General features: G+C 40.6%; 1 protein-coding gene across 3 annotated transcripts in view; it reads left to right on the top strand.

Moving 5' to 3' along the window:
- Nucleotides 1-17,500, top strand: part of efl1 (elongation factor like GTPase 1) — a 59,593-nt gene that overhangs the window by 377 nt on the left and 41,716 nt on the right. The window contains exons 1-7 of one of the 3 annotated variants that reach the window (XM_061670581.1): nucleotides 237-417; nucleotides 558-656; nucleotides 2,856-2,923; nucleotides 6,852-6,936; nucleotides 9,489-9,622; nucleotides 14,893-15,030; nucleotides 15,124-15,335. In XM_061670581.1, the coding sequence (XP_061526565.1) occupies nucleotides 566-656; nucleotides 2,856-2,923; nucleotides 6,852-6,936; nucleotides 9,489-9,622; nucleotides 14,893-15,030; nucleotides 15,124-15,335 (728 nt within the window). In that variant the 5' untranslated portion in view covers nucleotides 237-417; nucleotides 558-565. Of the gene's footprint in view, nucleotides 1-236; nucleotides 418-557; nucleotides 657-2,855; nucleotides 2,924-6,851; nucleotides 6,937-9,488; nucleotides 9,623-14,892; nucleotides 15,031-15,123; nucleotides 15,336-17,500 lie in introns of those variants that run through there. The other 2 variants (XM_061670580.1, XM_061670582.1) reach the window with 2 other exon arrangements.

Raw genomic sequence — 17,500 nt, 5'->3', positions numbered from 1 at the left:
TTTTGATAATCACTGATCTACCAGGCTTAGTAAATTGTAACTCGAATAAAAGACAAGAATTTCTGAATTTTCAACACTCGCATCGACATTGTTTTATGACTTTTGTCCTTTTTTTTCTCAATACATTTCACGGACACAAAACAAGGATGTTCATTTTTCCGATGTTCATGAATGTAACACACGCACTTATCAAATGGGCTTTGAAAACGTATTACGCGACTTCTTCCGCCCGGAACAACAGCAGGAGCTGTGTGTGACTATGGCTATCCACGTGAATTAGAATACACTCAGCATATCCTGCAAGGATTCAAATTAATCGGACGTCGCTGTCGATGTGTGTGTGGATTCATTAGAAGTCGTGGCATAGTTTAAACCAGTTTACAGCGCCTGGTCTTAACAGTAATTAAAGTATATCAGGTTTGTCTTGTTTTGTGCTACAGTGACAGCACCGATTGTCTTAATACATTGTACTGTTGATGGAAAGGTGTATTTTCTGCCACCCATCGAACTCGAATGCATTGCAAGTAATATTATATGTATGTATGCATGTATTTTAGGGGTCGCCATGGGGCATACCAGTCTGGAAAGGCTCATTGAACTGCAGAAAAATCCGGCCAATATAAGAAACCTTTGCATCTTGGCACATGTTGACCACGGTGAGTTTAGTCCTTGGCTTTTCCACGCATTTTCATTTGAAGCGAGTTTAACAATAGAATCTATACAAGTGGTAATACCGAATGTAGTGTGTGTGTGTACAATTCCAATGAAATTGGGACGTTATGTTAAACAAAAGCAGAATACAATAATTTGCAAATCATGTTTAACCTATATTTAATTGAATATATGACAAAGAGACTAAATTGCCCGTAGGTGTGAGTGTGAATGGTTGTTTGTTTGTATGTGCCCTGCGATTGGCTGGCAACCAGTTCAGGGTGTACCCCGCCTCCTGCCCGATGATAGCTGGGATAGGCTCCAGCACACCCGCGACCCTACTGAGGAGAAGCGGCTCAGAAAATGGATGGATGGATATTACAAAGACAAGATATTTAATGTTCAAACTGATAAACTTTGTTTTTAGCAAATAATCATTAACTTGGAATTTTATGGCTGCAACATGTTCCAAAAATGCTGGGACAGGGTCATGTTTACCACTGTGTTACATCAACTTTTCTTTTAACAACATTCAATAATCGTCTGGGAACTGAGTACACTAATTGTTGAAGCTTTTTAGGTGGAATTATTTCCCAGTCTTGCTTGATGTACAGCTTCAGCTGTTCAACAGTCCGGGGTCTCCGTTGTCGTATTTTACGCTTCATAATGCGCCACACATTTTCAATGGCAGACAAGTCTGGACTGCAGGCAGGCCAGTCTAGTACCCGCACTCTTTTACTATGAAGCCACGCTGTTGTAATACGTGCAGAATGTGGTTTGGCATTGTCTTGCTGAAATAACCAGGGGTGTCTACGAAAAAGACGTTGCTTGGATGGCAGCACATGTTTCTCCAAAACCTGTATGCACCTTTCAGCATTAATGGTGGCATCACATATGTGTAAGTTACCCATGCCATTGGCACTAACACAACCCCTTACCATCACAGATGCTGGCTTTTGAACTTTGCGTCCATAACAGTCCGGATGATTCTTTTCCTCTTTGGCTCGGAGGACACGACGGCCACAATTTCCAAAAACAATTTGAAATGTGGACTCGTTGGACCGCAGAACACTTACCACTTTGCATCAGTCCATCTTAGATGAGCTCGGGCCCAGAGAAGCCGGCGGCGTTTCTGGGTGTTGTTGATAAATGGCTTTTGCTTTGCATAGTAGAGTTTCAAGTTGCACTTACGGATGTAGCGCCGAACTGTATTTACTGACATTGGTTTTCTGAAGTGTTCCTGAGCCCATGTGGTGATATCCTTTACACATTGATGTCGGTTTTTGATGCAGTGCCGCCTGACGGATCGAAGGTCACGGGCATTCAATGTTGGTTTTCGGTCTTGCCGCTTACATGCAGTGATTTCTCCAGATTCTCTGAACCTTTTGATGATATTCTGGACCGTAGACGATGAAATCCCTAAATTCGTTGCAGTTGTACATTGAGGAACTTTGTCCTTAAACTGTTCGACTATTTTCTCACGCACTTGTTCACAAAGAGGTGAACCTCGCCCCATCTTTGCTTGTAAATGACTGAGCAATTCAGGGAAGCTCATTTTATACCCAATCATGGCACCCACCTGTTCCCAATTAGCTTGTTCACCTGTGGGATGTTCCAAACAGGTGTTTGATGAGCATTCCTCAACTTTCACAGTCTTTTTTGCCACCTGTCCCAGCTTTTTTGGAATGTGTTGCAGCCATAAAATTCCAAGTGAATGATTATTTGCTAAAAACAATGTTTATCAGTTTGAACATTAAATATCTTGGCTTTGTAGTGTATTCAATTAAATATAGGTTAAACATGATTAGCAAATCATTGTATACGTATACGTGTGTGTATATGGATACGTATACAACCCCAATTCCAATGAAGTGGGACATGTTAAACAAATAAAAACAGAATACAATGATTTGCAAATCACATTCAACGTATATTTAGGACAGTTAAATATATTATTCTTTTTATCACGTTGAAAATAAGAGTAATAGTACAGGAAATGGACTATCCCTTTTCTCACGTTTAAAACAAGATTAGCTATTGTGGAACCATGTTGTTGAAATGTCAAAATCGCCACTTTGTCCCTGATGAATTCTTGATATAGTTCGGAATAGTTGTTTGATAAAAAAGTAGTACATGATGTTCCTGTTATAACATTGTATTTGTATTAAAGGGTTTAAATGAACAATATATTTTCATTTGTTCAGGCAAAACTACTCTTGCAGATTGCTTAGTGGCAAGCAATGGTATCATATCAAGTCGCCAGATAGGGAAGGTAAGTTTTTGTCTGCATACATCCAGTATTGGATATAAAATGTCCACACTCCCCTCTTAACTGGCAGATGGGGGGGGGAAAGAAAAAAAAAAGAGAGAGCCAAATACATCGTGTCATAACGTTTACACATTCACTGATATCCCTTTGATTCTTTTTATGTTCTTTGTGTACTGTTTTGCTCTATGGATGCGCCACAGTAAATGCTATGAAAAATCCAACTTGGTCAGCACATTTTTTTTAATATATAAAATTGTACATTTTATCACATCAATATGAAAAATCATTATGATTTATCTGAGTTTTAATGGTTGTCTCGATCTGTATGAGATTGACTGGCCAAGTCTGAAGAAAAATCTCAAGGCACACCACCAAACAAAAATTCTGAAATAATCATGTCATCTCAATTTCCTCACAAATTTACTAACTCTGTGGAAAATATGGGCCTTTTTAATTGATCACAAAGCTGATATACTCGCATGAATGAGAACAGGTGGATACACAAGTTTATCGTACCTTCTGCCAGGTTAGGTAAGAACATTTAATTGTTCTGCCTTTTACAATATGTGGCTGGTATAGCTAGATGCAGAGTGACATATTTGTAATTTATAAATAATTTTCAGTCAACTCAAATTAAATTGGATAATTCCCATTGCACCTCTGATAGCTCTATGCACACTAGGGTGTCGTGTTTCGGAATCTATTTTATATAACGTATACCTTCTGATGAATACAAAACACAAGTCTTTGGAGTCTGGAACCTGTTATTTATGGTACAGTAATATTTTTTGTCAAGCTGTTCATCTTTGGCAACCGATTTGGAACTAGGAAGCACACTAATTCCTCGCGACACATGAAACCGACTCTCCTATGATGAGTACTGTACGTCAACAATGTCACCATGACCAAGCATGCCAGTGTGGTAAGTTTGGATCAAATGTGAAACATTTTCAAGCTTTTTAAAATATTTATTCACAATAACTTTGTACTGTACTGGACGTTTTAGGCCACGAAAAATAACCTACAAAACAATTTTGTACTTTGCAGTAATATGGGTGTATATGACCTAGGGTCGGGCATTGTTTGAATTCGAGCGATTTCGGTCCCGATTCTGGTTCCTCATTTCGATTCCGGTTCCAAACGATTCTCGATTCCGGTTCTTTTAGGGGGCTGGGTCAAAAAGGTTTGCATGGTTTAAATAAAGAGTGTCCAAATTATGAACATCCATTTTCTTAGCAGCCCACAGCATAGACTAGACTAAAACAAACGGTTGACATGGGTTTCTTAATAGTGAGTATCACTGTCAAACCTATGAACTAAAAGGTAACACACCGCCAATGTGCTTTGACGGCCAACTTCAAAATGAAAGCCTAATATGTTAATACATTGGACATCAATGTCATATATTAATACTAGGATTTGGCATCGTTTGAATTTGAGTGATTCCGGTCCCGATTCCGGTTCCTCATTTTGATTCTGGTTCCAAACAACTGTTGATTCTGATTCTTTTAGGGGGCTGGGTCAAAAAAAGTTTGTGTGGTTTAAATAAACGGTGTTCAAATTATGAACATCCATTTTTTTTTTAGCAGCCTGCAGCAAATGAACATTTGACTTGGGGTTCTTTATAACCAGTATCAATATCAAACTTATGATCTAAAAGGCAATGTGTGTGGAACTAAGCCAATTCACTTATTATTCATTGATTGATGCTAAAAGTAAAATATAGGATTGTTAAAATCGTAATTTGGGACTGTTTTATCCCGTCAAATGGTTTATATGTGCAAGATTTAACTTGAGTTCCTGTTTTAAGCTTGTAGCCTTTTATTTTGAAGGCTACACACCGGAATTCAGCATTTCGGCACGAAAAGTAACTTCACACGGCACTAGTGATTTATTTTTACTTTATTATTTTTTTGAAATTCATGGAACCAAATGCTATAAAACATTGATTCCTTTCCTTACCCACGGGTGAGGCACAAGGTTAGTGTTTGCGATACTCTGAGATGTTTGTGGATTTTGTCCCAATTCATTGTGATGTAAAGTTGCTACGCTGAAATTTTAGCTCAATGTTGAGCTTTTTTTTTTTTTTTTTTTTCGGCTCTTACGTTGGTTTGCAGACTAAAATAAACGCGAAAACCCATCAGTGCAAAAGTGCAACCAACCGTTTGAATTGTTAGCTGTCTCAATGTTGGCAAAGATGTATTTTATTGTTTCACTCACCCAATTGACTGATAGTTGACTTCACTGTAGCTCCGAGCGGTGTCGGCTGAGGCTCGGAGCGCGCTACATGTAGTGAAAGCCTCCTTGCACAAGATAATCTTATTCCACTGAGGCGACTGGTCATTAATTTGTCTTTCTGCACGTTTTTCTTCTTCGTTGGTTTTCGCCGCTTCGTCTTTGGTTTTTGCCACTTCCTATGGCGACGGCGAACTAAGCATCGTAACTGGGAACTGGAATTTTTTAATTTGAACGATTCCGGGAGAACCGGAACTTTAGTCCCGTTTCCAATCGATTCTCGATCCCCAACCCTATTCACAGGGCAGCAGTAAAAATGAAAGTAAAATGAGACGCAAGAAAAAGAGTAATGAAATGGAACCAAATGCTCTGTAAAACATTGATTCCTTTACCTACCCACTGTTGAGGCACAAGGTTAGTGTTTGTGATACTGTGAGACGTTTTGTGATTTTTTTTCCAATTCATTGAGATGTAAAGTTGCTAGTTTGACCTTTGGTGACGTTTTAGCTCAATGTTAAGCTTGTAATGCAACTGTTTCTACTTTCTTTACAGTATGGTGAAGTGATATTTTATTTTTGTGTCTGTCATCAGCTCTTATGTTGGTTTGAAAATTAAAATAAATGCTAAAAACCATTAGTGCACGAGTACAACCCACTGTTCAACTTGTTAGCTGGCTCAATGTTGGCATAGATGTATTTTATTGTTTTACTCACCCAGTTTGACTCCACTGAAGTTCCACGTGGTGAAGGCTGACGCTCGGAGCAGGAGGGAGCGCGTCAGTTCTTTACACATCGTGAAAGCTCCTTTGCACAATATAGTCTTAATCCAAGTGTTGCACTGAGGTGACTGGTCATTTATTTTAACATCGTTAACACTTTTGTTCGCCGCTGCCATTGGGCACAAGCATGTCTTCGTGCGCATTCTTCTTCGTTGGTTTTCGCCGCTTTCTTTTTTGGGGTCGGCGGACTGTAGGCATCAAAACTGGGAACCAAATGTTTTAAATTTGCACGATTCTGGGAGAACAGGAATGTTAATCCCGGTTCCAATCGGTTCTTGATTCTCAATGCCCAACCCTAATATGGCCTTAAATGTAACAGGCGATTGGCTAAAACGGACAACCCCCCACCCCCATTAGTCCTTTTTATCGAGGTTCCACTGTAGAGTCACCCAGAGCTGTGAGGAATGCAAAGTTATCAATGTCCTTTCACCATCGTTCCTGTCATACTATGATGCCTGTTTTTGTTTTGCACATTGACAAAAGTCCTGTTTTTGTTTTAACTTGTAATATAAGACAGACACTCTTCCAGAAACAATTTTTCCTCTTGTTTTTTTAGATTGTAGGGTGAAACCCAAATGAAATGCCAGTACTTTGAGGGTAATAGCCTATCAGCAACATGTTGAGAGGGGGAAAATAACTATAAAGTTGTTCGTTTTGGGACCAGTGAACCTAGTTCAAAATTTTGAATTATGAACTGAACTGTTCATTTTTGGAACGATGGACCTGAACTTTGAACTAGTTCGCGTAGAAAATGAACTTTCCCAAAATTGATCATGTATTATTTCATATCGCAATAAATCTCGGCTGTTTACAAAAAATCGCAATGTAATTTATTTTCCAATATCGTGCAGCCCTAGTTTTCAATAGGACCTGCTTTCCGTTTCCTCCTCATGCTCTGGGGTGGTGCCAATCTTCCAGCTTAGATATCTGGACAGCAGAGAGGATGAGCAGATCAGAGGAATTACCATGAAGTCCAGTGCCATCTCTCTTCATTACCAAGAGGGTAAGGTATAGATTCACCATCATTGAGCTGTTTAAAACTCCTGTCTGTATTAAATATACAGAATCAGAAACATTTGGATTCTGGCACATGCTGATCACAGTGAGTTCGGTTTTCTTTTTCCACACTTATGTGCCTTTGTTCGAAATTAATTTCATACAGTTGGCCAATTTTCTAATAGAATAAAATTAAGACACCATGGTATAACAGTCAGGTGTCATCCTGTTCAGGAATCTTGAGAAAACAGTTGCCAAATAGTTTTGACTTTTTAAGAACCCACTTTGTCTGAAATTGGACTCCCTCATACTACTAAAACAGCGCTAGTGAAAGTTATTAATCACCTCCTTGTTGTCTCTAACAAAGGCCTTCTCTCCGTATTTGTCATTTTAGACCTTAGTAGAGCCTTTTGACGCACTTGACCATCACATCCTATTATGGAGTTTAGAGCATCTCACTAGTATTAAAGAAACTGCCATAAATTGGTTTGAATCATAATTGTTAGACCACTAGTAGTTTGCAAGTATTGGTAACAAAAACTCTATACATATAAAACTCCCACAAGCTCCGTACTTGGACCAGTGCTGTTTAGTCTTTATATGATTCCCTTTGGTAGCATTATTATAAAAAGTTTTGTTAACTTCCATTGTTAGGCAGATGACACACAACTTATCAATGAAACTAATCATTTAACCAACCTCCAGACATATGTCTTGAAGAAATCAAGAGTTGGATGGCATGGGCCAGTTATTGGCCCATGTTATTGGTTGGTCAAAAGATGAATATGAGACAAAGGTTCAGAATTCCACCTTTTATTTCATGGTATTTACATCTAGATGTGTTAAACAACTCAGGAGAGAGCACCTTTTGTTTGAAGCCACCCACTTTTCAAGTGAGGAAAAGCAACATTTGGAACATTGTATTGGAACATGTGACTGATTTGTGTTTCTAGTTGCTCAGGTGTTGCCTTTTAGATTGATTGCTTAAACAGATAGTGCTTGTTTTTGGCTTTGGGTTTCACCAGCGAAAACTACATTTGCTGTTAAGCAAACATGAAGACCAGAGAGCTGTCTATGGGAGAAAAGCAAACCATTTTGAAGCTGAAGCAGATATATTGCACAAACATTGGGCATAGCCAATGCAACAATTTGGAATGTCGTGAAAAGGAAACTACTGGTGTACTGAGCAACAGACATCGAACAGGGCGGCCAAGGGTATCAACAGCAATTGATGACAGAAACATTGTGAGAGCTGTCAAGAAACAACCAAAGGACAGAAACATTGTGAGAGCTTTGAAGAAACAAACCAAAGACAACAGTCAGAAACCGAAACAAAGAAAAAAACAAAAACAAAGAAGAACTGAAGGAGGCTGCAGTAAAGGCCTGGAAAACCATTTCAAATGAAGAACGCAACTCTCTGGTGAAGTCAATGGGTCGCAGGCTTGATGCAGTTATAGCAAGTTAGGGTTATAATGACGTTATAACGTCACACTTTTGTTCAATTGAAAAGTGAGTGGCTTCAAACAAATGGTGCTCTGTCCTGAGTTGTTTGGCACATCTAGATGTAAATACCATGAAATAAAAGCTGGAATTCTGTCTCATATTCATCTTTTGATCTGAAACACATACGTCTTGTATACGACAAAAACAAAGGAATTGACTATGCCGTTATACTTTTGGAGGGGACTGTAAATCCCATAGAAAATCTGCGGAGGGAGCTGAAGCTTCGACTTGCCAAGGGACAGCCTCGGAACCTTAAGTATTTGGAGAGTATCTGCAAAGAGGACTGGTCCAAAATTCTTCCTGAGATGTGTGCAAACCTGTGTTCAACCACAAGAAACGTCCGACCTCTGTACTTGGGGTTCTCCACCAAGTACTAAGTCATGTTTTGATAGGGGATTAAATATCGTACTTACTTCACTCACTGAAATGAAAAATAATTTGAAAATTTTGTTTAATGTGATTTTTGAGATTTTCTTTTAGATATTCTCTCTCCTTGTTAAAATACACCTCCATCCATCCATTTTCCATACTGCTAATCCTCACTAGGGTCGCGGACTGCTAGAGCCTATCACAGCTATCTTCGGGCGGGAGGCGTGGTACACCCTGAACCGGTCGCCAGCCAATCACAGGACATTAAAATACCCGCTATTAAAATTATAGACCATTCATGTCTTTGTCAGTGCGTTAACTTCCAAAATCATTGAATGATAAAATAATTATTTCCTCCACTGTAGCAATGGTATGAGGGAGTACCATTACATTTGAGATTGCAATGCCCTGGGTTAGTGCCAAATCTATTCGATTAGTTTGCTGGGCCTTTCGTAAATAAAATCACCATTTAAAAACAGCATTTTATGTTCAGTTATTTTTTTCTGATATTTAAATGTCTTTGATGATCTTAAAGTGAGGATACAATGCAAAAAAAATGATTTGAGAATTGAGCCAATACTTATTCATTGCACTGTATGCACAAATAAAATAAGATGAAACTTTACTTGCACACTTAAGATTAATAACTGTTGTGACTATACTCTAATTACCTATTTTTCCCATCAGGTGGTAAAGATTACTTACTGAATTTGATTGACTCTCCGGGGCACGTTGACTTCTCTTCTGAGGTTTCCACTGCTGTCCGGCTGTGTGATGGTGCCATTGTTGTTGTTGATGCCGTGGAGGGAGTCTGTCCACAGGTATGTTTCTCTCTTCGCCTTTCTACTCTAGACTAGTGATGCACCGAAATTTCGCGGGCATTTTCGGCCTCGGACCGAAAGACTTCACCGACATAAAAGTTCTCCTAAATATCCCGTTGAATTGACTGGGAGGTCATTTTGACACGACCTACAGTCATTGATCGATAAGGACATCGTGCCATAAATCAACCACAAATGTGAAATATGCATAAATGTTAGATAACGCATACATCGAACGAAACTACTGGTAACATAAACACATATTAACAACAAAAATGAACGTCTTTTTTCCTGTAATAATTCTTCTGTGCATGTTTTTTTTTTTTTTTTTTGTCAATGTCTTTATGTCTCAAAAGTGTTCTCTGTCAATTGACTGTCTGTTGTCATACTAGAGCGGCTCCAACTACCGGAGACAAATTCCTTGTGTGTTTTTTGGACATACTTGGCAAATAAAGAGGATTCTGATTCTGATGAGTGCGTGAGTGAATGGGAACCGGGTGGATTTTCAGTCATCATGCTAGTAGTGGCTAGCCCAAAGTGGAGCGGGACGCTTAACCTCACTAATTTCCGCTGTTGGGGGGTGGCATGCTTGTTGCATGCTATTTTGCGTCACCCCAGCTACCTATGAGCTACAGCTAACCAGAATCAGAATCATCATCTTTATTTGCCAAGTATGTCAAAAACACACGCCGATTTTGTCTCCGGTAGTTTGAGCCGCTCTAGTACAACAACAGACAGTTAATTGACAGAGAATACTTTTGAGACATAAAGGCATTAAAAAAAATAAATAAAATAAAAGTCACTGAGCAATAAAAGGTTGCCAGTAATGTGGTAATGCCGGTACAATATATTTAGTTATTTATTTTTATTTTATTTATTTATTTTTGACAATTGTGCAAAAAGATGCAGAGTCCTCCAAGCAATTGGAACAGTTTGAAATGACTAATAGAACAATAGTCCTGTGCAATGACCATTGTGCAAAGGGCGCAGAGACTTCAAGAAATATATGCAGTTGAAAGTGACTAGTAGTGCTATAATCTGGGACAATGTCGATTGTACAAATGTTGCAGATGGTACTCCGGTACATGAGTGGCCAGTATTGGTCAACAACACGTATGCAAATTGCACAGCGTGGCGAGACTACTACAGTGAGTGCACGAGGAATGTAAAATTGGCCCGACAGAAAGAAACAACACACACAAAAAAATTGGCAGCATGTTGCAATGGAATTGTCAGTGAACTGTTTTAAGAAGTTAATGGTAAGAGGGAAGAAGCTGTTGGAATGTCTGGTTGTTTCACTTTGCATTGTTCGGTAGCGCCTACATGAGGGAAGGAGCTGGAAGAGGTGGTGGCCAGGACGTGGAGGGTCCAAGAGGATTTTGCTCGCTCTTGTCTTAGTTCTGGCAGCGTGCCAGTCCTCATATCAATAATATGAGACAATCATATTTATATGGGTTCACAGTCATTACGGGCCTCCGAGGGAAACCATAACTATAATGTGGCCCGTGACAATAATGAGTTTGACACCGGTGATAAACGTTTAAACAGGGTTGTACAGTTATGAAAAAAACCTGAAAAAGTTATGGAAATTGAGAAGACATTTTTCTTTTCTAATGAAAAATTAAATTTTCTATAAAGTTTTAGAAAAGTCATGGAAATATTGGATAATGTTTAGAAAACAACGTGTAAAACATAAATAAAATGGGGCAAGGCAGTGCAATTAAAATTTAAATTGATACGGAATTGCACCGTTCTCTCTATAGACATGCAAAATTGGTGGTATCTCCCTGTTAATGACAAAAAAATCCACAGTGCTCACAGAAATAACTTGAATCTGACAAAAGTAACATTAACAATAAATGAACATTTTATGAAAATTAACCCATGAAAATCAGACATTGCATTTGAATTGTGGTTCAACAGAATTATTTAAAATTAAAAAAATCATGAACCATGCCTGGACAAAAATGATGGTACCCCTAGAAAAGATTGAAACTATTTTGACCCTAGGGACAGCCTCAGTTGTCTTTATTGATGATGTAACTCACGATGGTGGAAGCAGAATGAATTCTGAAGTCTGCGAAACTGTTTTGTCTGGCAATTTACAGAAAAATGCATCCAAACTAATCAGGAGAAGCTTCATCATGCAACAAGACAGTGACCCAAAACACACTGCCAACACAACAGAGGACTTCATCAGAAAGAAAAAGCTTCTGGAAGCTCCTCCTGTCCACCGAGAGCCTGTCTCACCTCTTCCTGAAAAGCTGCACAACACTCGTCCTGTCTCAGCTTCCACCACATGGTTCTCTACTCTGCCTTTATCTTCCTAATCTTCCTTCCCACCACCAGAGTCATCTGAAACACCACCATCATATGCTGTCTAGCCACACTCTCCCCTACCACCTACCTTACAGTCAGTAACCTCCTTCAGATCGTCTGCACAAGATGTAATCCACCTGCGTGCTTCTACCTCCGCTCTTGTAGGTCACCCTATGTTCCTGCCTCTTCTGGAAAAAATAGTTCACTACAGCCATTTGCATCCTTTTTGCAAAGTCTACCACCATCTGTCCCTCCAAGTTCCTTTCCTGGATGCCGTACTTACCCATCACTTCTTCATCACCCATTTCCTTCACCAACATGTCCATTACAATCTGCACCAATCACGACTCTCTGTGTCTGGGATGCTCAGAACTACTTCGTCTAGCTCCTTCCAGAATTTCTCTTTCACCTCTAGGTCACATCTTACCTTTGGGGCATAGCCACTAATCACATTATACATAACACCCTCAATTTCAAATTTCAGCCTCATCACTCGATCTGATACTCTTTTTACCTCCAAGACATTCTTAGCCAACTCTTCTTTTAAAATAACCCCGACTCCATTTCTCTTCCCAGCTACACCATGGTAAAATAACTCAAACCCTGCCCCTAAACTTCTAGCCTTACTGCCTTTCCACCTGGTCTCCTGGACACACAATATATCAACCTTTTACCTAATCATCATGTCAACCAACTCCCGAAATTTGCCTGTCATAGTCCCAACACTCAAAGTCCCCACATTCTGTTCTAGGCTCTGTGCTTTCCTCTTCTCTTTCTGCCGAAGAACCCGGTTCCCACCTCTTCTTCTTCGATTTCGACCCACAGTAGCTGAATTTCCACCGGCGCCCTGCAAGTTGACAGCGCCGGTGGCGGACGTTGTTAACCCAGGCCACGACCGCTCCGTTATGGAATTCTTTGGATGAACACTCATATTTGTTTGCCAAAGTTTTAAGCCGGATGCCCTTCCTGATGCAACCCACTGCATTGATCCAGGCTTGAAAATGAAGCAACACTGTCCCTACTGTGAAACATGGAGGAGCTCTCTTATGTTCTGGGGCTGGTTTGCTGCATTTCACACAGGGTGTCTTGAATCTCTGCAGTGTACAATTAAATCTCAAGACTATGAAGGTATTCGAGAGAGAAATGTGCTGCTCAGTGTCAGAAAGCTTGGTCTCAGTCGCAGGTCATGGGTCTTGCAACAGGATAATGACCCAAGAATAGCTATGAGCGAAACATTGGACTATTTTGAAGGGGCCTTCTATAAACCCTGATCTAAGTTGTTTTGAACATCTGTAGAAGTAGCTGAAACATGCCATCTGGAGAAAGCACCCATCATATCTGAGATTAGATCAGTTTGCTCATGAAAAGTGGGCCGAAATACCTGCTGAGAGGTGCAGAAGTCTCATTGAAACTTACAAAAATAATTTGATTGCAGTGATTGGCTCAAAAGGTTGTGCAACAAAATATTAAGCTTCGGGTACCATCATTTTTGGTCAGGTCTGTTTCATGAGTTTTTTATTTTTATTTTATTTTTTTATAATAATTCTGTTGAATCACAATTCAAAAGCAATGCCTGGTTTTCATAGATTTTCATTAAATGTTTATTTATTAATTTTGTCAGATTCAAGTTATTTCTGTGACCACTGTTTTTTTTTCTTTCATTGGGAGGAGTGCCAACAATTTTGTTCACGTGTATATAGGTAATGACGTTGGCATAAAGCAAGCAAGTGGAGTGTTCACTGCCGCACTCAACCACTCTCCGCTCAGTGTGGATTCTGAAATTTTGTATTTTCAAGCAAAATGCCATGAAAATGTTGTTTCAACAATGAGATGTTTGCAAGAAGTTTAAACTTTACAACTGAAGGACCTCTACCACTGACGCACAAAATGCAGACATTGCTCCAAGACCTCTGACGTAACCAGCATGGGAGAAGTGGCACTGGTAATCCAATCCAAGTGAAGGAGAAGAAACACATGAAAGCTGCAGAAGCAACTCCATCAGAGACTTTATTCCAACATGGTGATGGTTTTACTGCAGTTTCCTCCACGGCAAAACAGACAACCATTGCTGTGGTGGCTGAAATTTCAATGGCAAACCAGACAAAGTTGTGTGTGTCTCACGTAACTACAACAGAATTTATGAAAGCTGAAGTTTTTTTTAGCATAAAAAGTGATTAACTTCCACTACTCCAAGTCTTCGGAAGATGTAGATCGTATTTTCCAGATTGTTTCCTGACAGATACTAAGTAGTATTAGTCTAGTAGAGTGAGAAGCTCGGTAATCCGGGAGGATCTCAGAGTAGAGCCGTTGCTCCTTCACATTGAGAGGAGCCAAATGAGGTGGCTGGGGCATCTGATTCGGATGCCTCCCGGACGCCTCCCTGTTGAGGTGTTCCGGGCACGTCCCACCGGGAGGATACCCCGGGGACAACCCAGGAGACGCTGGAGAGACTACATCCTTCGGCTGGCCTGGGAACGCCTCGGAATCCCCCCGGAAGAGATGGATGAAGTGGCAGGGGAAAGGGCAGTCTGGGCTTCCCTGCTAAAGCTACTGCCCCCCTACCCGACCTCGGATAAGCGGTAGAAGATGGATGGATAGTAGTGTAGTGTTGCTGCTGTTGCAATTAAAACATGACAAGTGTATCAAGATGCATCTGTTGTTTGATTTAGAGGTACTGACTACACCGTTTCAGATGATGACCTTGTATGTTTGTTTTTGTTTTGAGGACCTCAATAATGTTCAGTGGTCTAACTGAAATACTTTTTACATTTTTCGGTCTTGAAAATGAAGTGAACATTTTTTGGAGAGGTAATTGAAAAGAACCCTTTTAAAACAATTTTAAAATGAAAAAGTCACATCACGCTATTAAGGGAAATGCAGGTTTAACTAAGGCTTGTTTTCCTTGATTTTCATGTTTGAAAAATGTGTTTTGTTTGCATGTGTCATGATAGACCCAGGTCGTGCTGCGACAGGCATGGTTGGAGAACATCAGGCCTGTTCTGGTTATTAATAAAGTAGACCGCCTTATCATGGAGCTGAAGCTTACCCCTCAGGAGGCTTACACCCACTTGCAAAAGATCATGGAACAGGTGAAGATCTAGCAATGGTCTAACACACACCCTTGTAGGCTTCAAACATATTTCAAATACAGTACTGTGATGTCATTATGCGTTTTCTTCAAGGTGAATGCAGTGACAGGAACCTTGTTCACATCCAGAGTGATGGAGGAACAAGCAGAGAAAGCAAAAGAGGAAAAAGGGAGTGGGGCACCGCCTGGAGATCAAGTGTATGATTGGAGTGCAGGGCTAGAGGCGGCTGATGACTCTCATCTGTACTTCTCTCCCGACCAAGGAAATGTGATCTTTGCCAGTGCTATTGATGGATGGGGCTTTAGGTGAGGCTATTCCGTTTTCAAAAAATCTTCTGTATATATGGATTTGCAATTACCCCCTATTCTTCATTTATAATGCTGAAATATCAGCAGGCAGTTCAAGTGTTAAAAAATGGTACGTTCATGTCAACAGTCAATGTCAGTGTATCATGCATGATGATTTGTCAGTTGAGTAATGCTGTTTGTTTACTTTTGTGTTTTTATTACAAGTTCATATTGTACACTGTCCTCCAGAACAGTGAATCAGTCAATTATTGTGGGTTAGAAATCAAAGGATGAAAACATTTGATCACAAAGTAAATACTGTTAAAAGTTTTTGTTGTTGTTTGTCTTTAGACATTTATCGGAGAGTATTGGAACCGAAAGAAAATAGACTAAATTGCATAAGACTGAATATGCTTGCTTGAATGCAGCGGCTCGACTTTTAACTGGCACAAGAAAGTATGAGCATATATCACCTATTTTAGCTTCGCTCCACTGGTTGCTTGTTCGTTTTAGGATTCATTTAAAAATACTTATATTTGCTTTTAAAGCCTTGAATGGCTTTGCCCCACCGTACCTCTCTCCCCTACATTCCTAGCCGCTCTTTCAGGTCAGTTGACGAGCTGCTCCTGACAGAGCCCAGAGCCAGGCTTAAACTTGGAGGTTAACGAGCGTTTGCTGTTGCAGCTCCAAAACTGTGGAATGTTTTGCCACTCCACATCAGACAAACCTCATCGCTGTCCCATTTTAAATCCTTGATTAAAAACCAATCTTTTTACCTTGGCTTTTAACACCAGTTAGCGTGTCTGATGTGATGTATATGTGTTGTGTAGGTAGTGCGTTTTATTTTATTTTGATTTTACCCATTTCATCTTATAGTTTTATAGTCGGCCACTCACGCCGCACACTGCACAACAGATCAGTCACATTGCTTGTGGTGTGCCAGGCCTTAGGATCTTTCTTTTCAGCTCTCAAAATGTTTCTGTCAACAGCTGTTGTTTCCCTGAGATAACAATTGCATGTCTGTTCCTGAGTATCCCGGTGTTTTGTTTTGTTTTTCTTCGGGGCATTAAACATCTATTTTCTGAAATGGAATGACTGACTCTTTAGGCCAATGTTTGTGCAATCGCTCTGATTTTCCATCTTCAGATTAGGGCAGTGGGGGCTTATATACTGGCTATAAATGAGGGAGTAAAAGTTACTTTTTCAGGGTCTGACATTAAAGATGGCCCGGGCCACTACCTACGCCGCTGTCTCGGGCCACCACCTATGTATCGAATTTTTTATATTTTTATATATATATATATATATATATATATATAATATAAATAATTTTTCTTCCGCTGATCCGAGGTCGGATCGCGGGGGCAGTAGCTTTAGCAGGAAAGCCCAGACTTCCCTTTCCCCAGCCAATTCCTCTAGCTCTTCCGAAGGGATCGCGAGGCGTTCCCAGCCAGCCAAGAGACGTAGTCTCTCTAGCGTGTCCTGGGTCGTCCCCGGGGTCTCCTCCCGGTGGGACGTGGCAGGAACACCTCACCAGGGAGCCGTCCAGGGGGCATCCTAATCAGATGCCCGAGCCACCTCATCTGGCTCCTCTCAATGTGGAGGAGCAGCGGCTCTACTCTGAACCCGTCCTGGATGACCGAGCTTCTCACCCTGTCTCTAAGGGAGAGCCCGGACACCCTGCGGAGGAAACTCACTCGACCCACAGCTCGTGACCATAGGTGAGGGTAGGAACTTAGATCGACCAGTAAATTGAGAGATTTGCCTTTCGGCTTAGCTCCTTCTTCATCACAACAGACCGATACAAAGTCCGTATCATTGCAGACGCTGCACCGATCTGCCGGTCACTCTCTCGTTCCATTCTTCCCTGACTCGTGAACAAGATACTTGAACTCAAGATACTTGAACTCTTCAACAAATATACCTACACCTGCTCGGCGCCTCTCACCATGGGCAACTCCAGAGTGGAAGAGAGTCGAATCCCTCTTAAGAGGACTGGTACCAGAGCCCAAGCCGTGTGTGGAGGCGAGCCCAACAATATCTAGTGGGAACTTCTCAACCTCATACACTAACGCAGGCTCCTTTGCCAGAGAAGTGACATCCCACGTCCCTAGAGCCAGCTTCTGTGGCCGGTGATCGGATGGCAAAGGTCTCCGCCTTCGGCCACTGCCCAGCTCACACTG

This window comes from Phycodurus eques, chromosome 2, assembly GCF_024500275.1.
Source record: "Phycodurus eques isolate BA_2022a chromosome 2, UOR_Pequ_1.1, whole genome shotgun sequence".
Lineage (NCBI taxonomy): Eukaryota > Metazoa > Chordata > Actinopteri > Syngnathiformes > Syngnathidae > Phycodurus > Phycodurus eques.
The sequence above is the reverse complement of the archived record's forward strand: the minus strand, read 5'-3'. Positions and strand labels throughout refer to the sequence as shown.